General features: G+C 49.3%; 2 protein-coding genes and 1 long non-coding RNA gene across 3 annotated transcripts in view; 2 read left to right on the forward strand and 1 right to left on the reverse strand.

The window, feature by feature from the left end:
• LOC127046887 (uncharacterized) overlaps positions 1-8,826 on the forward strand; it is a 23,883-nt gene extending 15,057 nt beyond the window's left edge. The window contains exon 2 of the mRNA XM_050944518.1: positions 8,725-8,826. The gene's annotated coding sequence lies outside the window, so the exon portion shown is untranslated. The remainder of the gene's footprint in view (positions 1-8,724) is intronic.
• Positions 1-14,662, reverse strand: part of CISD2 (CDGSH iron sulfur domain 2) — a 22,547-nt gene extending 7,885 nt beyond the window's left edge. The window contains exon 1 of the mRNA XM_050944553.1: positions 14,474-14,662. Within this exon, the coding sequence (XP_050800510.1) occupies positions 14,474-14,576 (103 nt within the window). The 5' untranslated portion in view covers positions 14,577-14,662. The remainder of the gene's footprint in view (positions 1-14,473) is intronic.
• Positions 14,663-14,776: 114 nt separating this feature from the next.
• Positions 14,777-15,846, forward strand: LOC127046908 (uncharacterized). Its single transcript, XR_007773251.1, has 2 exons — positions 14,777-15,530; positions 15,614-15,846. It is a non-coding gene; the product is annotated as an uncharacterized LOC127046908 (long non-coding RNA).
• The last annotated feature ends 4,402 nt before the right edge of the window (positions 15,847-20,248 follow it).

Below are 20,248 nucleotides of genomic sequence, written 5' to 3' on the forward strand. Positions count from 1 at the left end.
TCAAGCCAATTTCACAGTGCTATTGCTTGGGAATGCTGAGCATCAGAGCCAATCACTGGAACTATTTCTGAGGGCACCCAAAAATAGAGGATGGGAAAGGGGTAGAGTAATAAAGACAAATCTTTGTCCCTCCAATGAACGCAAGAGAAGGGAAGGAAGAAGAAACCAGACTTTCCTTCTCCCTCTACAGTCTTCTGACTTATACTTCTGCTAGCTAAAGACCAATCCAAAAAGTGGAGTCCCTGGAGAGTGTCTAGGAGTAACACTTGACAGGAACAACTCTTGCCGAAGAAGCTGGTGTCATAGGCCTCTTACCAGGGTGTTGCCTCTCTCCCTATTTTTCTTCTTACCAGTTTCTGGGAAGTAGATGTCCACTCTTTTTTTTTTTTTCTTCTTCATACTACTTTAAGTTTCCTAACAGTAAAAAGACCTTTATTAGATGTGAACAGAAAGGGAACCCTGACAGTGACAACCTAACTAAAGTGAATGGCCACAGCGTACATTGCAGCTTCCTGCAGCGGATATTCTGTCCTCTCTCTCTCATTTGGAAAAGAAAAAAAAAAAATCAGGTGGAAGGAATGTGTTTCAGCCAAAGTGGTTCTTTAATACAAAAACTGGTGTTCATAGAAAAACTGAGCAGTAGAGGTAGCTTTGTTGCATTTTTTAATTACTTTCTAATATCAGTTTCAAAAACTAAATTATGTATGCACTAGTAGGTGCTCACTTACTACTGTAATTTATTACACCACTTTCTATTCCAACTGGCTACAGAGCAGCTCATCAGTAAGTTAAAACACTAAATGTGTATGAACTATCCACCATTCAGCATGCAACGTGCTATTGCATTAGGATTTTCAGTGACTCCAGGCTTTATGCAAATTCAGAAGTTACTTCCTGAATTACATTCTCCTCAAAGTTAACTAGCAGGGGGCTTTTCCTAACAGATGACTGTACTGCTTCCTGTTTTTACAGATTCAGTCAATGAGTTCTCATTTCCACGCACTCTAAACACAAAAAACCTTCTAATTTCAAAAAGAACAGGAGTACTTGTGGCACCTTAGAGACTAACAAATTTATTTCAGCATAAGCTTTCGTGGGCTACACGAAAGCTTATGCTGAAATAAATTTGTTAGTCTTTAAGGTGCCACAACTACTCCTGTTCTTTTTGCAGATACAGACTAACATGGCTGCTACTCTGAAACCTCTAATTTCAGATTCCCACTAGATAACTCAGCAAGTTAGGTGGGGCAGGAAGAACAGATAGTCCTGTCAGTGTTGGATCAGTTTAAATAATAAATTAAGAAACCCCAAATCCTCTATTAGATACACAGGCAGCTTGTCACACTATATATAAGATGTCACGGTCAGAGATTCACTCAAGTGGCCTGTGGAGGCTACTTCTCAATGTGCCCCTGCCTTCTCTATCCCCTCTCCTTCACCCCACACACTCTTTCACAGCAACTACAGGAGCATATATTCTGAACAGAGGTGGCTCAAACATTTGTAAGGGCTGGTCTACACTACGGGGGAAAATCTCTCTCAGATACGCAACTTCAGCTATGTGAATAACGTAACTGAAGTCGAAGTATCTAAGATCGAATTACTCACCGTCCTCACGGCGCCGGATCGATGTCCGCAGCTCCCCATGTCGACTCTGCAACTCCGGGTTGGTGGAGTTCCGGAATCGATATAAGTGCATTCGGGGATTGATATATTGCGTTCGGGTATTGATATATCGCATCTAGATGAGACGCGATATATCGATCCCCAAGCAATCGATTGCTACCCACCGATATGGCGGGTAGTGAAGATGTAGCCTAAGAGAGGCTTCATAAGAGTGGCCTCTGCCTGTATGGGATGCTGCTTAGGTTACCAACAGCCCCCTTAGCACAGAGGTTAGATGGAAAGCCCACAAAAATTGTGCCTGTGGCCCTCCACTGAAAAATTAATGTATAATCAGCATGTAATTCCTACAGGGAATTTGACGCTTATCTTACCTCACTCATGAACATGTCATTTTGATATACAGATGAAGGTTGTCTGTATATGTTTATACTGCCGGCATAAAAAGCATGATCATCATGAGACAGTACTGTACATTTCAGCATGACTGTTGTGAACACACAGGAGTGAGGGGGAAGAGGCAGCCATGTAGAGACTTCTGAACATTAAGGGTGTGACAACACTAGAAGATAGTGTCTGAAACCCAATGCCAAACATTGGTCCCTTCCTCCCTGCTAACCCTCAATGCTTCTACTTTCGGTGAATGGTGGTTCTGCATATTGTATTGAGTATAGTTTTTCCTGTCAACACAAGCCGTCAGAGAGAGGCTATAACTGACATCAGATCTCAAAAAATGGTTCAGTTTCTAGCTACAGGGGGCCCAGGATTTTTATCAGCCTAAAATACAAAGCTATATGTAGGATGCTGCTCTCCACCCTGTGTTTCCCCCTCATTTCTCAGTGATTGATAAGGTAAGAGCTTTTACTCAGGGACAGTTTTTCCTAATTAAACTTAGGGATGCAAAAGAGGAAAAGTTCTGATAGCCAAATATTATTTTAGTGCCCACCCTGATCCTGGGGTCAGGCTTGAGACTATAAGATCAACACTCAAACAAATGTGTGCTTAGTGAGTATGGTGCCTAGCACAGGACCCTGATCCTTGATTGATGGCCAAATAGATGATCACTCAGTACAAATAATATTTTTAAATTACTTCCCTTCTTTCACAGCCAGGAAACAAACTAGATCAAAGTTTGTAAATTTTCATTTGAGGCTGCCAAAGAACATTCATTCTTTTTAATTTATAGTAGTAAATATTAGTAATAACAAATTTACTCTACACTTCTAGGCATCTTTCATTGACCATAATTCAATTGATATGTTCTATAATATCTCCTTCCTTGTCTTGAATTTGAGCTGTTCTTTGAGTGCTTGCTCATATCCATTCCAATTAGGTGTGCGCACGCCGCATGCACGTTCGTCGGAGACTTTTTACCTTAGCAGCACTCGGTGGGCCAGCAGGTCGCCCGCTGGAGTGGCGCCGGTATGGCGCCTGATATATACCCCTGCTGGCCTGCCCGCTCCTCAGTTCCTTCTTACCGCCCGTGTCGGTCGTTGGAACTGTGGAGCATGGCTAGCCGTTCTCCACCTCCCTTGCGTTTCACTCTTGTGTAGTATCGTGTATATAGTTCTTTCATCGTCGTTATAGTTAGTGTTAAATTTAGTAAATTGTAGTTCTGTAGACAGTTAGAGAGGATCGGGGGTTCGCCCCTTTTTTCCTCCCCACGGTACCGGGGCCCATGCCCGGTTCACCGGGCTTCAAGCCTTGTGTGGCCTGTCGTCGGCCGATGCCCACAGGAGATCCGCACTACTCCTGTCTGAGGTGCCTAGGCGAGTCCCACCTTGCGGACAAGTGCCGGATCTGCAAGGCGTTTAAGCCCCGGACAAAGAAAGAGCGGGACAGTCGCTTAAAGCAGCTCTTGATGGAGGCAGCACTGACCCCCCCATCTTCGGCACCGGGACCAAGCGTCTCCTCCGCTCTGGACCGCCCGGCACTGACAAAGGCTTCGCTTTCCCGCCCAGCACCGGCCTGGCACCCCAGCCGGCACCGCTCCCTCTCCCCGAGGAGCAAGAAGCACAGGACTCCTGCGGCACCTACAACTGCACCGCAGTCGGAGCGCGCTTCCAAATCGGACCGCCCGGCAACGTCATCCGCCGCGGCACCGAGCGTCGTCGCACCGTCGACTCCAGCTTCGCAGGAGCCGTTGAGTCCGGTGCCTCTTAGCTCCCCAGCACGACCTGCGGTTGAGCTCGTCGCGCCTTCCACGCAGGAGACCTTCTCCGTGGCACGCGACCTCATCGCCCTGACAGAGCCCGAGCCGCCCCAACCCCCGGCACCGCCGGTGCGGGTTATCCAGTCGATGGGCAAGCCCACCATGGTGCGCCCACGTTCGCCAGGCGCTACCGAGCATCGGTCCCGATCCAGATCGAGGGACTACTCTCAGTGGCGCCGATCAAGATCCAGACGCCGCTCGCAGTCCCGGGGCCGCTCCCCGCGGCACCGGTCGTACTCGCGGCACTGATCAAGATCCCAGTCGCCGTCGTACTACTCCCGGCACCGGTCCAGATCGTGGCACCACCGTTCCTACCAAAGCCGTTCCCGGCACGGCAGCACATGGCACCGGTCGACCTCCCGGCACCGAGCTGGTAGCAGGTCCCGGTCCCGATCGAGGTACCGCCATGACTCCCGGTACCGCTTGCCGGCACCGCGCAGAGACAAAATCTGTATGCGCAGGGGCCTGGCACAGTCATTGACAGCTCCTCCGTGGCCTTCACATCACTCATCCGCCTCTTCACATGTGGACAGCGCCTCCTACGGGGGTCTGATGTGCAGGCCCACTCGGACCATGGACCACCGCAATGGTCCTTTTGGACACCCTGGGCATACCACCAAGCCCAGGGCGAACCATTGGGCCCAGCACGCTCCAGCCACTCGGAGCACCGTGCACCAGAGGCCACAGTCAGCCGACCTTCCCCTTCGGGTATGGAAGAAGACCCTGCGCATCCCCTAGCACAGCAGGATGCCCCAGAGACGGAGGTCCCTCAGGACGAGGCTTCCGTACAGGAACCACTCCTCCCTGAGTTATCTACTTCCTCGTCCCCAGATGAGGCGGTAGCGGGCACATCTTCATCAGGGCCCCCGCCGATTGATCTCCGCGCACATCAGGACCTTCTGCAGCGCGTTGCCCAAAATATAAACCTTCCTGTAGAGGAAGTCCCTGAAGTGGAGGACCCGGTGGTCAGCATACTCTCCGCAGAAACACCGACCAGGGTGGCCCTCCCCTTCATCAAATCCATCCAGGCGAAGGCGGACACCATATGGCAGTCTCCGGCCTCCATTCCACCCACAGCCCGCGGAGTGGAAAGAAAATATATGGTGCCATCCAAGAGGTATGAGTACCTCTACGTACACCCCGCCCCCTGCTCGTTGGTGATACAATCAGTCAACAAGCGGGAGCGCCACGGCCAGCAAGCTCCTGCGCCAAAGTCCAGAGAAGCCAGGCGCATGGACTTGCTGGGCCGCAAGATTTACTCTGCGGGAGGCCTTCAGCTCTGTGTGGCAAACCAGCAGGCCCTCCTGAGCTGATACAGCCACAACACCTGGGAGGCTGTCGGCAAGTTTACAGAGCTAATTCCCCAGGACTCATGCCAGGAATTTTCAGCTCTCCTGGAAGAGGGGAAGAGGGTTGCCAGGACCACACTGCAAGCGTCCTTAGATGCCGCCGATTCGGCAGCGAGAACGCTGGCGTCGGGTGTAGCCATGCGTCAGATATCGTGGCTGCAGGCTTCTGGACTACCGCCGGAGTTGCAGTACACGATCCAAGACCTGCCATTCGACGGGCAGGGTCTTTTCTCAGAGAAAACAGATCCCAGGCTACAGAGCCTGAAGGATAACCGGGTTATCATGCGTTCGCTGGGAATGCACACACCCCAGACTCAGAGAAGACCATTCCACCCACACCCTCAGCATCCTTACCCCCCGCCTCGCCCCAGACAGGACTTTACCCGGAGGCGAGGCAGGCCGAACCGCAGACGACAGTCGGGTCCTCAAAGGGGTAACAATTCTGGGTCCGACAAACCACCGCAGGGACCCAAGGCAAACTTTTGAGGGTGCGCCCAAGAGCAGCTTACTAATCCCTTCCCTGGATCCTCTTCATTTTTTCAACCGCCTCCGCCCCTTCCTGCCGGCGTGGTCCCAACTGACCTCGGATCGTTGGGTCCTGCGCACGGTGGAGTTTGGATACCGTCTTCAGTTTATTTCTCCACCCCTCTCCCATCCTCCCTCCTCGTCCCTCTTCAGGGACCCCTCTCACGAGCAACTTATCCTCCAGGAGGTTTGCAAGCTCCTGCTCATCGGAGCTATAGAGGAGGTGCCGAAGGAGTTAAGGGGCAAGGGGTTTTATTCCCGGTATTTCTTAATCCCCAAGTCAAAAGGGGGCCTTCGGCCCATCCTGGACCTGCGAGGACTGAACAAATTCATCAAAAAGTTCAAGTTCCACATGGTATCCTTAGGAACCATCATTCCTTCCCTGGATCTCGGAGATTGGTACGCTGCTCTCGACATGAAGGACGCATACTTCCACATTGCGATTTTTCCTCCGCACAGGCGGTATCTACGCTTTGTGGTAAATCAGGATCACTACCAATTCACTGTCCTCCCCTTTGGTCTCTCCTCGGCCCCTCGGGTATTCACCAAATGTATGGCGGTTGTCGCTGCTTCCCTGCGCCGTCGTCGTATCCACGTCTTCCCTTACCTCGACGACTGGCTTATCCGAGGCACTTCGGAGGCGCAGGTGGTCGGCCACGTCGCCATCATCAGGGAGCTGTTTACGAGCCTAGGCTTGACCATCAACCCAGACAAGTCCACTCTGGTGCCTACGCAGAGGATAGAGTTAAATCGGGGCATTGCTGGACTCCAACCTTGCGACAGCCAGTCTTCCCCTGCACCAGTTCCAAGCCATAGTTTCCCTGGTCAAAGGTCTACAAGCCTTTCCGACCACATCTGCTTGAGCTTGCCTCGCTCTCCTGGGGCACATGGCCGCATGCACCTTCGTCACGAAGCATGCAAGACTCCGCATGCGCCCGCTGCAGACCTGGCTCGCGTCGGTCTATCGACCAGGCAGGGACGCCATAGACACAATCATATAGATTCCACCGACCATTATAGGCTCCCTCAGCTGGTGGACGACGTCCTCCCAAGTGTGTGCAGGCCTACCGTTTCACGCCCCCCAGCCCTCAGTGTCCTTGACAACGGACGCGTCATCGCTAGGCTGGGGTGCACACCTGGGGACCCTGCGCACACAGGGTCTCTGGTCGACAAGAGAGCTGACTCTCCACATCAATGTGCGCGAGCTGCGGGCAGTCCGACTGGCATGCCAGACGTTTCAACGCCATTTACACGGCCGTTGTGTTGCGGTGTTCATGGACAACACAACGGCCATGTATTACATCAACAAACAGGTCCTCCCCGCTGTGTCAGGAAGCAATACACCTGTGGGACTTTTGTATAGCCCACTCTATTCACCTAGTGGCCTCCTTTCTCCCAGGAGTGCGGAACACCCTCGCAGATCACCTGAGCAGGTCCTTTCTATCTCACGAATGGTCCATCCATCCAGACGTCCTTTATTCGGTTTTCCGGAGGTGGGGGTTTCCCCGAATAGACCTGTTCGCCTCCAGATCGAACAGGAAATGCCAGGTGTTCTGCTCCTTACAGGGTCGCTCCCCGGGCTCCCTGTCGGATGCGTTCCTCATTCCGTGGAAGGGACGTCTTTGTTATGCTTTTCCACCCTTCCCTCTCGTCCACCGAGTCCTGATCAAGGTCCGGCGAGATAGAGCCCACCTCATCCTGATCGCTCCGGCTTGGCCGCGGCAGCCCTGGTACACCATGCTGCTCGATCTGTCCCTGGCGGACCCAATTACCCTACCTCCTTGGCCAGATCTGATCACACAGGATTTCGGCAGGATGCGCCATCCGGATCTACAGTCCCTCCATCTGACTGCATGGCTCCTGGCTGGTTAAGCCAGCCCGAGTTGCGCTGTTCTGCAGCAGTACAACAAGTGTTGCTGAGCAGCAGGAAGCCTTCCACGGGTTCAACCTACCTCGCGAAATGGAAGCGCTTCTGCTGCTGGTGCAACCAGCACGGCCACGCCCCACACTCCGTACTAGTCCCCACTATCCTGGACTACGTGTGGTCTCTCAAGCAGCAGGGATTGGCGATCTCCTCTCTACATGTTCACCTCGCAGCTATATCCACCTTCCATCCAGGCGAGACTGGCAAGTCCGTTTTTTCCCACCCCATGGTGTCAAGATTCCTCAAGGGCTTGGAGCGACTGTATCCTCACGTCAAACGGCCTACCCCTACTTGGGACCTGAACCTTGTCTTGACCAGGCTCATGGCGCCCCCCTTCGAACCTTTAGCCACATGCTCGCTGCTGTACCTGTCCTGGAAAGTGGCCTTCCTAGTCGCTATCACTTTGGCTAGACGAGTCTCGGAGCTTTGGGCTCTGACCGTGGACCCTCCATATACTGTATTCCATAAGGACAAGGTACGGCTGCGACCGCACCTGGCGTTCCTCCCTAAGGTCGTCTCCGCCTTTCATGTTAACCAGGACGTCTTCCTGCCAGTCTTTTACCCAAAGCCGCATTCATCCCGACAAGAGCAAGAGCTCCATTCCTTAGATGTCCGAAGGGCTCTCGCTTTCTACATTGAGAGGACCAAACCCTTCCGCCGTTCACCGCAATTGTTTGTGGCAGTGGCGGAGCGCATGAGGGGCATGGCAATTTCCTCCCAGCGTATCGCATCCTGGGTGACGTCCTGCATCCAGACATGTTACGACTTGGCCCACGTTCCTGCGGGGCCTCTTACCGCCCATTCTACCAGGGCTCAAGCTTCATCTGCCGTGTTTTTGGCCCATGTCCCCATACAGGAAATCTGCCGCGTGGCCACCTGGTCTTCTGTACACACCTTTGCATCACACTATGCACTGGTCCAGCAGGCTAGAGACGATGACGCTTTCGGCGCAGCGGTTTTACAGTCCGCAACGTCTCGCTCCGACCCCACCGCCTAGGTAAGACTTGGGAATCACCTAATTGGAATGGATATGAGCAAGCACTCAAAGAAGAAAAGACGGTTACTCACCTTTGTAACTGTTGTTCTTAGAGATGTGTTGCTCATATCCATTCCACACCCGCCCTCCTTCCCCACTGTTGGAGTAGCCGGCAAGAAGGAACTGAGGAGCGGGCGGGCCAGCAGGGGTATATATCAGGCGCCATACCGGCGCCACTCCAGGTGGCGACCTGCTGGCCTACCGAGTGCTGCTAGGGTAAAAAGTCTCCGACGAACGTGCACACGGCGCGCGCACACCTAATTGGAATGGATATGAGCAATACATCTCGAAGAACAACAGTTACAAAGGTGAGTAACCGTCTTTTACTGTGTGAATACTTTGTTACACTGTGTAATATTCAAGGCACTGATCTTGTCTACAACTGTTTTGTAAAATGGTAAGCACACCTACAACAATTATATATATGTTGTGATGATTTGATTATTATAGTACCTACAATGCTAACAACTAATCACTAGTGCCTACTAGCTACCAGTGTTAGCTGCTTCCCAGACATTCAAGATGGGACAAACCCTTCTCCTAAGTGCTCACAACCTAAGGACAGACAGAAAAGTAGGCAGGTTAGGGACAGGAGAACAACAAACAGGGACTGTAATACAATACAAAGAGTAGCAAATGTCCTAGAAAATGCTTGTATGTTTAATCTTCCTTTTACAAAATATGGTTGTATTAGTATACTGTAATCTTTTAGTTCTTAATCAGTAACTTATTGAATTACAGCTGCCACAATGGTTAGAGCAGGCACAGTCCAGAACATACAGTTTCCTGGATTGTAGAGTTTAACTGTTCTGGTTTGCTGTTGGACTGTAAAGTGGTACAACTTCCTAGCGCAGACAAGTCCTTAGTCTCCAACTGCAGCCCTTCAGGGGGAAAAATTCAACAAAAGAAGAAATATTTCAAGAAGTAACCAGATGTCTGTTTCACACTTCAAGGGTTATTTTTTCAAGAGTTAGGGAAACACTTTGAAGGTGTCTTTTTAAAAGAGCTATAGTCAAAGAGCAGCATCTGCTAAAAATTAAGTGAAAATTCCTGCCGATTACTCAGTTCAAGTGCAGTTCTGGCACCATATGACCCTTGATTTGGCTGTATTCTTGTTGAGCGACCTTTTGGAAGAAGCAAGCAAACATGTCCTATCATTAAATGATTCCATAAAGCAATGTAGTAGAGTGCATTGCTGTATAAATTTAGTACTTCAAAACTTATTATTCAACTTGCCCACATTACAGCTGCTGTTTGAATAACTTAAGGTTCTTGCCATTTGATCTCCGTGGGCAGACCCTTTTGCCCATGTGCAGCGCCACTGAAGTGAATGTAACCAGGGCCAGCTCTATGTTTTTTGCTGCCCCAAGCAAAAAAATTTTTGGCTGCCCCACACCTGTACCCTCCTGCTGCTCCAGCCCTGGGTTCTCCCCCCACAACTGCACCCTCCTTCCGCCCCAGCCCTGAGTCACTGGTAACTCTGTCCCAGAGCGGGTCATTCAGACGGAATTTTGGATGTGCACAGAACACAGACAGGATTGGTTCTCATACTGTTACAGAACTGCAGTAAAGTGGAACAATTTTCAGCTTGTGTGGTTGAAGGATATCTGTATGCATACTATAAGACTGTCCTACATAAATGAGGAAAAGTTGAGGTGCCTTTATTATTCTTTTGTTCCACTCTTTGTTTCTATGGGGAATTTGCCAATGCAATATCACTGTCTTCCTTTTAAAAGGGAACTTTAAAAAAAAAAGGCAATGGCTATTGAAAATAGCAATTCCAGTCCTAATAACCACTGGGGAGCATTTCTTGCTCAATTTTATCCTACTTTTTCTACAGCAAGTTACAGTGGATCAGTATATTTGATCTGGGAGAAATGAAGTAACAGCTGCCCAAATTGAGCTTGAGCACTCCTGAATTTTGAGAGTGTTCAAATCTGAAAGGCAGGTGCAAGATTCCCTTTCTGAATATTAGCTAAATCTGGAAAGGAAAAGTCAATTTCTGCTTCCATGGCTCAGAAGTGGAAATCCTCCTACATGCCTGGTACTGTATCTAAAGCTGCCCAGGTCCTCTAGTAGAGCCTCCCCTCCCTTACTTTTCATTTTCAATTCTAGGGGGATCCACGTACTTCCCTTGCTAGGCTTCAGATAGAGAGGAGCACTGTACATTTAGTCCACCCAATTCTTTCTTTGGGGGCTGCAAGGTGAGGTCACACCAGTATCCCTAATCCAGTCTGGGGATGTCTTCTGAAGGGGATATCTAGGCCAAAGCCTTCTACTCCTTGGGCATACTTGTTCCCCCGTTCACAGTGCCACCCCGTTCTAGCAGTGAGCATCTATTCACAGCAAGCTGCAGCATGAGGTCTTAGCTACCCACCTCCCTCCCCTCCCTTTCCTGTTGATAGCTGTTAAGGAAATGCTGGGAAATGTAGGTCTTTCCCTTCTCCAGGGCTGGCTCTATCGGCAGGGAGCTAACCAAGGAACTACAGCTCCCAGGGCCCCCTGTTGGTTCCCAGTTCCCATGCTGGATCTCTACCGCCCCTGCAAATGTGCTGCCCCAAGCACGTGCCCTTTTGCTGGTGCCTAGAACCGGCCCTGAATGTAACTCTACAAAGGTAAAAGGATTTGACAGCACAGATCAGAGCCAAAGACTTTAAAAGTATGTCAGGAAACCAAGGGTATGTTTTCACTACCAGCCAGATCGGCGGGCAGCGATCGATCCAGCGGGGAGTGATTTATCACGTCTACACGAGGCGCAGTAAATTGATCCCCAAGCGCTCTCCTGTCGACTCCTGTACTCCAGCTCAGCAAGCGGTGCAGGCAGAGTCAATGGGGGAGCGGCAGCAGTTGACTCATCGTAGTGAAGACACCACAGTAAGTAGATCTAAGTACGTCGGCTTCAGCTACAATATTGACGTAGCTGAAGTTGCATAACTTAGATCGATTTCCCCTCACTCCCTTCCCAGTATAGACCAGGCCCAAGTAAAGGGGCTATGAGCCAAGAGAATATTATTTCAAGGAGGATGCTCTTGAAAAGCTCTTCATTAAGTTTGCTGTGTGCCATAACACTGAAATACTTCAATCTTGCACCCACAGAATTCTTGGCTATTTTTCTCAATTTAGTGCTATCAACATGATGCATACATTACATCTTAGAGAAAAGACATTTAAGTGTGACAATGGACACTAGCCTATTAAATACTGCAGAAATGAATCATGTGTCCAGATTTGAAATGCTAGCCATGTATTTCTGACTACATTTTGTATCTGCATCCATACTTTCACTATGCTTGATTGTTAAGTACCAGAGCCAGTGAATGTACAGGACTTCTGGAATTTCTCAGCTAAGAAATTGTTATTGAATTCCTATAGCAATGACAAAGCAGTTTCCATTCTAATCCCCTCTTCTACTTATGTTCATTAGTTTCTGAAACATTCACCTTTGGGACTGAAATGTCACGTGACTGGCCAGGGACAGCTCTAGGTATCTTGCCACCCCAAGCATGGCAGGCAGGCTGCCTTCGTCGGCTTGCCTGCGGGAGGTCCCCGATCCTGCGGATTCGGCGGCAGCCTGCGGGAGGTCCGCTGAAGCCGCGGGACCAGTGGACCCTCTGCAGGCATGCTACCGAAGGCAACTTGCCCGCCGCCCTCACAGCGACCGGCAGAGCCCGCCCCCCCGTGGCTTGCAGCCCCAGGCACGCGCTTGGCGGGCTGATGCCTGGAGCTGCCCCTGTCACCGGCCCCTCCCAGAGGTGATAATTAATTTTATTCTAAGTTTCAAATCAATTAACTGAAAGGATTTTGTTTAGAGTAAACAGCTTCCCTCCCCACCTCACTCTTAAAAAAACCTTTTGATTACCTTTTTCAGAATAACTCACATGACTGAAGCTTGAAACTTCAAAGTTATTACGCTAACTGGCCTTAGTGATATTACAGGCAGAAAGAACACAATATGATCCAGGGAAGAGGCTGCAGCACTAGGCTGGCAGTCAACAGAGTCACTCTTAAGACTTGTAGAAACAACTCACACTAGATCTGGGGGAAGTAATATTTTGCAAGAGTAAATATTTTACTGCTGGCAGTTATTTTATTTTAGCCAGACTTGCTTCTCTGTCTGCCACTGTGAAGCAAACAAGGTGGAAGTGCAGTCACCCCCTTAGGTCAAGGGAAACTAAGGCACACAGAGGCAAATTTTCACCCACCAGCAGGAGAGGGCACTGAGGTAAGCAACTCTCTTGCCAGTTATGTTAGCTGCCTCACTTCCTCATTCTCAACACCCATCGGGGCAAGAAAGGGGAGCTCTAGGGGAAAGGCAGGGGAGATGTGGGAGGGGAAAGCAATGGGATGGGGAGGAAGCAATAGGAAGGGGGAAGAATCAGGGAGATGGGAGGAAGTGAATGGGTTGGGGTGGGGGACACCGGCGAAGTGGTGGGGGAGGAATGGGCTGGGGAAGGCTGAGAGATGGGGGCACAGGAATTGGATGGGGGTGCTGGGAGGGGAAGAGGTGGGGAAGGTGGAGGGGGGAATGGGCTGGGGAAGGCTGAGAGATGGGGGCACAGGAATTGGATGGGGCGCTGAGAGGGAATGAGGTGGGGGAAGTGGAGGAGGGAAATGGGCTGGGGAAGGCTGAGAGATGGGGGCACAGGAATTGGATGGGGCGCTGAGAGGGGATGAGGTGGGGGAGGTGGAGGGGGGAAATGGGCTGGGGAAGGCTGAGAGATGGGGGCACAGGAATTGGATGGGGGCGCTGAGAGGTGATGAGGTGGGGGAGGTGGAGGGGGGAAATGGGCTGGGGAAGGCTGAGAGATGGGGGCACAGGAATTGGATGGGGGCGCTGAGAGGTGATGAGGTGGGGGAGGTGGAGGGGGGAAATGGGCTGGGGAAGGCTGAGAGATGGGGGCACAGGAATTGGATGGGGGCGCTGAGAGGGAATGAGGTGGGGGAGGTGGAGGGGGGAAATGGGCTGGGGAAGGCTGAGAGATGGGGGCACAGGAATTGGATGGGGGCGCTGGGAGGGGAAGAGGTGGGGGAGGTGGAGGGGGGAATGGGCTGGGGGAAGGCTGAGAGATGGGGGCACAGGAATTGGATGGAGCGCTGAGAGGGGATGAGGTGGGGGAGGTGGAGGGGGGAATGGGCTGGGGAAGGCTGAGAGATGGGGGCACAGGAATTGGATGGGGCGCTGAGAGGGGATGAGGTGGGGGAGGTGGAGGGGGGAATGGGCTGGGAAGGCTGAGAGATGGGGGCACAGGAATTGGATGGGGCGCTGAGAGGGGATGAGGTGGGGGAGGTGGAGGGAGGAATGGGCTGGGGAAGGCTGAGAGATGGGGGCACAGGAATTGGATGGGGGCGCTGAGAGGGGATGAGGTGGGGGAGGTGGAGGGGGGAATGGGCTGGGGAAGGCTGAGAGATGGGGGCACAGGAATTGGATGGGGGCGCTGAGAGGGGATGAGGTGGGGGAGGTGGAGGGGGGAATGGGCTGGGGAAGGCTGAGAGATGGGGGCACAGGAATTGGATGGGGGCGCTGAGAGGGGATGAGGTGGGGGAGGTGGAGGGGGGAATGGGCTGGGGAAGGCTGAGAGATGGGGGCACAGGAATTGGATGGGGGCGCTGAGAGGGGATGAGGTGGGGGAGGTGGAGGGGGGAATGGGCTGGGGAAGGCTGAGAGATGGGGCACAGGAATTGGATGGGGGCGCTGGAAGTGGGGGGGATAGGCTGGGTGGAAGGCCGAGAAGTGAGGGGGAGGGGAGGGACTAGGGCAAGGCTGGATCCTGGCGGGAGAGCAGAGGGGGCCCAGCCCGCGGTACCTGTCAGCCTGATGAAGCCGCTGATGCTCTCGGGCAAGGGCAGGCGCTTGAGGTAGGCAGGCAGCTGCACTTTGATGATGCGAGCCAAGCTTTCCAGCGGCATGGCGACGTGGGGGGAGGGGCGCTACTCGGCGGCCTCCCCGCCCGCCCGCTCCCTTATCCTACCACAACGGTGCCTTTCCTCCAAGTAGGGGGCTTTCTGCTACTGAGCATGTGCGGAAGGCGGGGACCATTGCGCGTGCGCACTGGGCAAGTGAAGCGCCTGCCCTTAGGGTCAGGGCTGCGCGTGCTTATCTTGCTCCAGCGTGGCGGGGGCTCGGGTTGGCGTTGGGACTTGGCTCTGAGCCCCGCAAGCTGCAGGGTTCTGCGGTGACGTAGTGGGCTGGGACCCGCCGAGCGTTAAGTGCCCGAGCGAGGCTGTGCTCGCGAGCTACCCGCCTGCGTACAGCGGGGCCTCGCGGGACGCGTTTGCAGCCGGTTTGCGGTCCGACCTGGGGCTGGGTGTGAGCTCGCGGAGTGCGAGCTCCGGGCGCCTCGCCGGGGAAGGCCTCGCAGAGGACTGAGGGCTTTCGCGGCGTGACGGGGCAGGAGGCGTTCAAGGGGGGCAGAAATGCCGTCCTAATTCCCCAGATCACGGAATTGGATCGACGCTATTGTGCAGAATGTTGCAGGGGGTTAAACTTAAGCCAAGGTCTAGAAGGTGAATGCAGCCGATTCCGTTAGTATGGTTAAAATGCAAAAAGAGGCAAAAGTAGAAAGAGAAAATGCAAGGCGAGGTAATAACATTATTTTGTAAAAATACAAGACAGGTGAATGCAAATGTAGCCATGCACTCCCCCAAGGAGTTCAGTCACAAATTTAATTAATAATTTTTTTAACAAGTGTCATGAGCATGGAAGTATGTCCTCTGGAATGATGGCTGAAGCATAAAGAGGCATACAAATCTGTAGCGCATCTGGCACATAAATATCTTGCAACACCACTTATAATAGTGCCATGCAACTGCCTGTTCTCACTTTCAAGTGATATTGTAATTAAGTGGGCAGCATTATCTCAGGTAAACTAACTTGTTTCGCTTTGCAATTCGCTGAACCAGTGAACCTGTAGGTGCTAAAGTTTTACATTTTGTTTTGATTACAGTTATGTAAGACAAAAACTACATTTGAAGTTGCACTTTCATGATAAAGAGATTGCACTGCAGTATTTGTATGAGGTGAATTGAAAAATACCACTTTTGTTTATAATTTTTACGTGCAAATATTTGGAAGCAAAAATAATATGAGCACTGTACACTTTGTATTCTGTGTAATTTAAATCAATATATTTTAAAATGTAGAAGAACATTGAAAATATTTAATACATTTCAATTGGTATTCTGTTGTTTAATAGTGCAATTAATTTATTTTAGTTAATCGCGTGAGTTAACTGTAATTAATCGGCAGCCCTAATAATTAGGTATCTAAGTAAGGAGGGCTGAAATGGATGACTTATAGGCTGAGGCCTGTAAAATTTTAGTTTAACTATTTTAGGCCTTAGAGATAAGAAATGTTGACTTAAGTAAGTGACCGAAGAATTAGTTGGAAGATTAATTTAAAATCACAAAAATGCTTTAGAGGCACATTTGTTTCTAACATGTGCCTTAATCACAGGCTACAGGTTGTGTGTCCATGCGAATGAGACTAAAATGAACTATACACAACCTATAGAAAATGGGGCACCTCAAGTTTCTGGGGGAAACCAAACCAATAAGGAAAAAGAGGGTTGATATTTTCATGTACATGTGCAGAATCATATGAAAACAGGGTGCCCAGAAGGGAAAAATTTGAGCTTCCTACAGGAAAACACCAACGTTAACCATCCCTCTACTGATGATCAATCCATGAGAGACCCATCAGACCCTAATACGATCTAGGAGGATGTGAGGATGTCTGTGCATGGATATAGCTAGGATTGTGTATGCTGTGATATTCATAATGTTGCAGGTAACTTTAATAACATTGATAAAAGATATTAGGCCTTGTTCTTGTGATTGTATATGTTACTTTCCTTGGCCTTCATGTGTTCTAACTTGAGACTAGGTGCCGGAGCTGAACCCACAGTTTTTGTAATACAATATAATTACATTTACTTTAAATTAAAATAAAAGGCTACAAGTGGGATAGATCCTGGAACTATGCTGATTACACCAGTTGAAGATCTACCTTGTGAAAGAATACTGACAGTGTAATGCAGTGTTCTAGAATAGCACAGTGTTCAGGTTGAAATAGGAGATAATGGTTTCCACAGGGACATTTAGGAAAGTTCCTCCGTAGGATATTTTGTGAAAAATAAAAGACAACCCCCCTGGTTCATTTAGTACAAACTGGTCCATTCCAATGACAGAACAAAAAATTGTTCTTCAGAACTATTTTTTAAGATATGACCTGAAAGAATCTAACATTTTTATAAAATGAAAAAATGAGTCCCATTGGATTTGTATCAGTGACTTTCATTAATGTGTATTGCAAATATCCAATATTCCTTACTCAACACCTTAACTAAGAGGATATAGCAAACAACTATTGTACATTATTATTTGTAATATAAATGATATATTCTAAGTAGCATATTATAAAGTTACTGTTACATTATTTTAGAATATAATGGAATAATTCCTGTCTGAAAAAGCTGAGCAAGATGATATTACTATTTAGTCTGGCTGTTGTCCAGGATTATTACAGTGCAACTCTTATGTTTTGAAAATAGATGCTGTGTTTATAAAATGCCTTAGTAACTACTCTACCATACCAATAATATGTACCATTGTTTAATTTTAAAGTTTCCTGTGAAATAAAATGCCAATTATTGTAACATTATATGGGACATCAAAGGTGAGAATGCCAGTTCCTGCAGTGCCGTGTGATTTGAATGGCAGGGACTAATAATAGCTCAAGCTTTCCCTGTTGAAGCCTGAGTATATGATCTCCACAACACACCTAAACTCAGTTCAAAGTTATTGCTGGGTAAGTATGATCAGTAGCATTGTGCTATCAGGATAAGTAATTTTATGTTATGCCGTTGGTTTAATAATAGTGCTCTAGAGATTCCTGATTCAGGCTTTCACTCCCAGTGCTGGGTCTAACAGCACTGCCCCTGAAGAAGGGATTAACCCCCTTGTAACTCATCTGTGATCTCACAAAAGACAAAGGCCTGGATATTTGGTACATATCAACTAATGACTATGGAATGCCTCTTCAGGAAGTCGGCCAGTTCGGACCAGCTGGAGAACAAAGAACTAATGTGGATAGCCAGGTGACAAGAGGTTTGCCCAGGAAGAACAACGGACTGAGGAGGGGCCAGGTGGGGGATTGTATAGTGTGGCCTGCTGGATGCAGGGACACTTCTGGACTATGGGCTGAGAGAGAGCTGTGGGCTCTGGACAGACCCAGTATGGACTTTGCTGTAGCTTCCTGTTGTCTATGCTAATCTAAGGGCTTTCTATGCTGTGTTCCACAAAACCTTCTGTTTTTACAATGCTGGCTGAGAGTCAGTCCAGACTGGGGTGCATTGCTTCCTTTGTATGTTACTCTCCCCCATGTGTCCAATTCAGGTGGACTTGCTGAGGGGATCTCATGGTGTGAAGGAAGGGTGCTGAAGGCTCTGAGGTTCAGTCCTCAGAGCCAGTGAGGGCACAGGGCTTACCACAGAGAAAGAGTGCAACACTCGAGGATTGACCTGAAAGGGATCCTCCTGGGGGCTTTTTGAGATCACCTGGCCTGTGGGATGCATGACACCTGGTAAGAAGTATTTGAATAAACTACCAATGAAATTGTCCTCACACTCTAAAGCAAATTGCAACAAACCTAGATTATGGCAGAACAAGATACTAAAGATCACTAATGCTTCATTAAAACAGAATCAAATACCAAGCTGATGAATGCTGATTTGGAACCAGTGGATATAAAGGCAAAGGGCCTGATTCTGATCGCTCATTGGTTTTATATTTGTATAACCCCCTTCACTTCAATGGGTTTATTCTGGATTTACACAAGTGTAAATTCAAGGTCAAATTCTGATTTCTGTTGCACTAATGTAAACCTTCAGTAACTCCACTGAAATAATTGGATTTATTCCAGATTTATGATAGTGTAGCTGAGAGCATAATCTGGCCTGAAAACTCTATGGAACTCTTTGGACATGTTGGGCCTGGTTCTTAAATCAGGAATAACTCAACTGAAGTCAGTGGCTTTCTATTGGAATAAAATCAGTGTAGATGGAATTAGAATAAAATCCTGAAATTCTTTGACCAGAAAACACTCAAGGAGCCAATTTTGCAATGCACTTGAGTACTACCTCAGGGGATCAGGGTTTATAAAACCTGTTATGAATACGAATGTTTCATGATAGTATTTATTTCATTTTTATTTTTTAATTTAAATATTCTCCTGAAGTATTGGAAACAAACTGAAAGCAGTGTTCTAAGTGCAAGAGGATCAGAGAATGAAACTAACTAGAAAAAAAGTGACATTCACCAATCCAAGTTTAAGGACTAATTCTCATGTGCACTAAGGGTATGTCTACGCTACAAAATTAGGTAGATTTAATAGAAGTGATTTTTTTAGAAGTCGAATTGATACAATTGATTGTGTGTGTCCCCACTAAGCACATTAAGTTGGCAGTGTGCGTCCACAGTACCGAGGCTAGCATCGACTTTCAGAGCATTACACTGTGGTAGCTATCCCACAGTTCCCGCAGTCTTGGCTGTCCATGGGAATTCTGGATTGAGCTCCAGTTCTTGATAGCACAAAAGCATTGTCGTGAGTGGTTCTGGGTACATGTTGTCAGGCCTTCCTCCCTCCATGAAAGCAATGGCAAAAAATCATTTCTCACCTTTTTTCCTGGGTTACCTGTGCAGATGCCATACTACGGCAAGCATGAAGCCCGCTCAGCTCACTGTCACCATATGTCTTCTGGGTGCTGTTGGCAGACGCGGTACTGCAGTGCTACATAGTAGCATCCCCTTGCCTTGCGGACTGCAGATGATAGGATTGCTAGCCATTGTCGTCGTCCCGTGGGTGCTCCTGGCCGACCTCGGTTAGGTTGGTCGGGGGTGCCTGGGAAGATGTGGGTGCTCCTGGCCAGCCTCGGTGAGGTCAGTCAGGGGCGCCTGGACAAAAATGGGAATGACTACTAAGTCATTCTCTTCTTTAAGTTTTGTCTAATGGAGATTCAGTCCTGCCTGAAATATGATGCCAGGTGGAGGCTTCTGCCTTAGGCTGCTGTCCCAGTCAGCAGCACTGTGCAGTCGCATCTACCCCAGCCTACCCCTTGCTCCCATGGTTCATGAAGCCTGGACAGTAGTAAGGAGCAATTCAACTATAGGCTGAGAAAGTGCATAATGGTGGTAGAATGTGCCTTTGGATGTTTAAAAGCTCACTTGCTTGGTTAGACCTCAGTGAAACCAAGATGCTCATCGTTATTACTGCTTGCTGTGTGCTCCACAATATCTGTGAGAGTAAGAGGGAGACGTTTATGGTGGGGTGGGAGGTTGAGGCAAATTGCCTGGCTGCTGATTACGTGCAGCCAGACACCAAGGTAGTTAGAAGAGCACAGCAGGGCAGGCTGTGCATCAGAGAAACTTTGAAAATCAGTTTCATGACTGACCAGGCTATGGTGTGACAGTTCTGTTTGTTTCTCATTGATGAAAACCCACCTCCTTGGTTCATTCTACTTTCCTGTAAGCCAACGGCCCTCCCTTCCTCTCTTTGATCTCCGCTTGCAGAGGCAATAAAGTCG

This window comes from Gopherus flavomarginatus, chromosome 3 (assembly GCF_025201925.1).
Source record: "Gopherus flavomarginatus isolate rGopFla2 chromosome 3, rGopFla2.mat.asm, whole genome shotgun sequence".
Lineage (NCBI taxonomy): Eukaryota > Metazoa > Chordata > Testudines > Testudinidae > Gopherus > Gopherus flavomarginatus.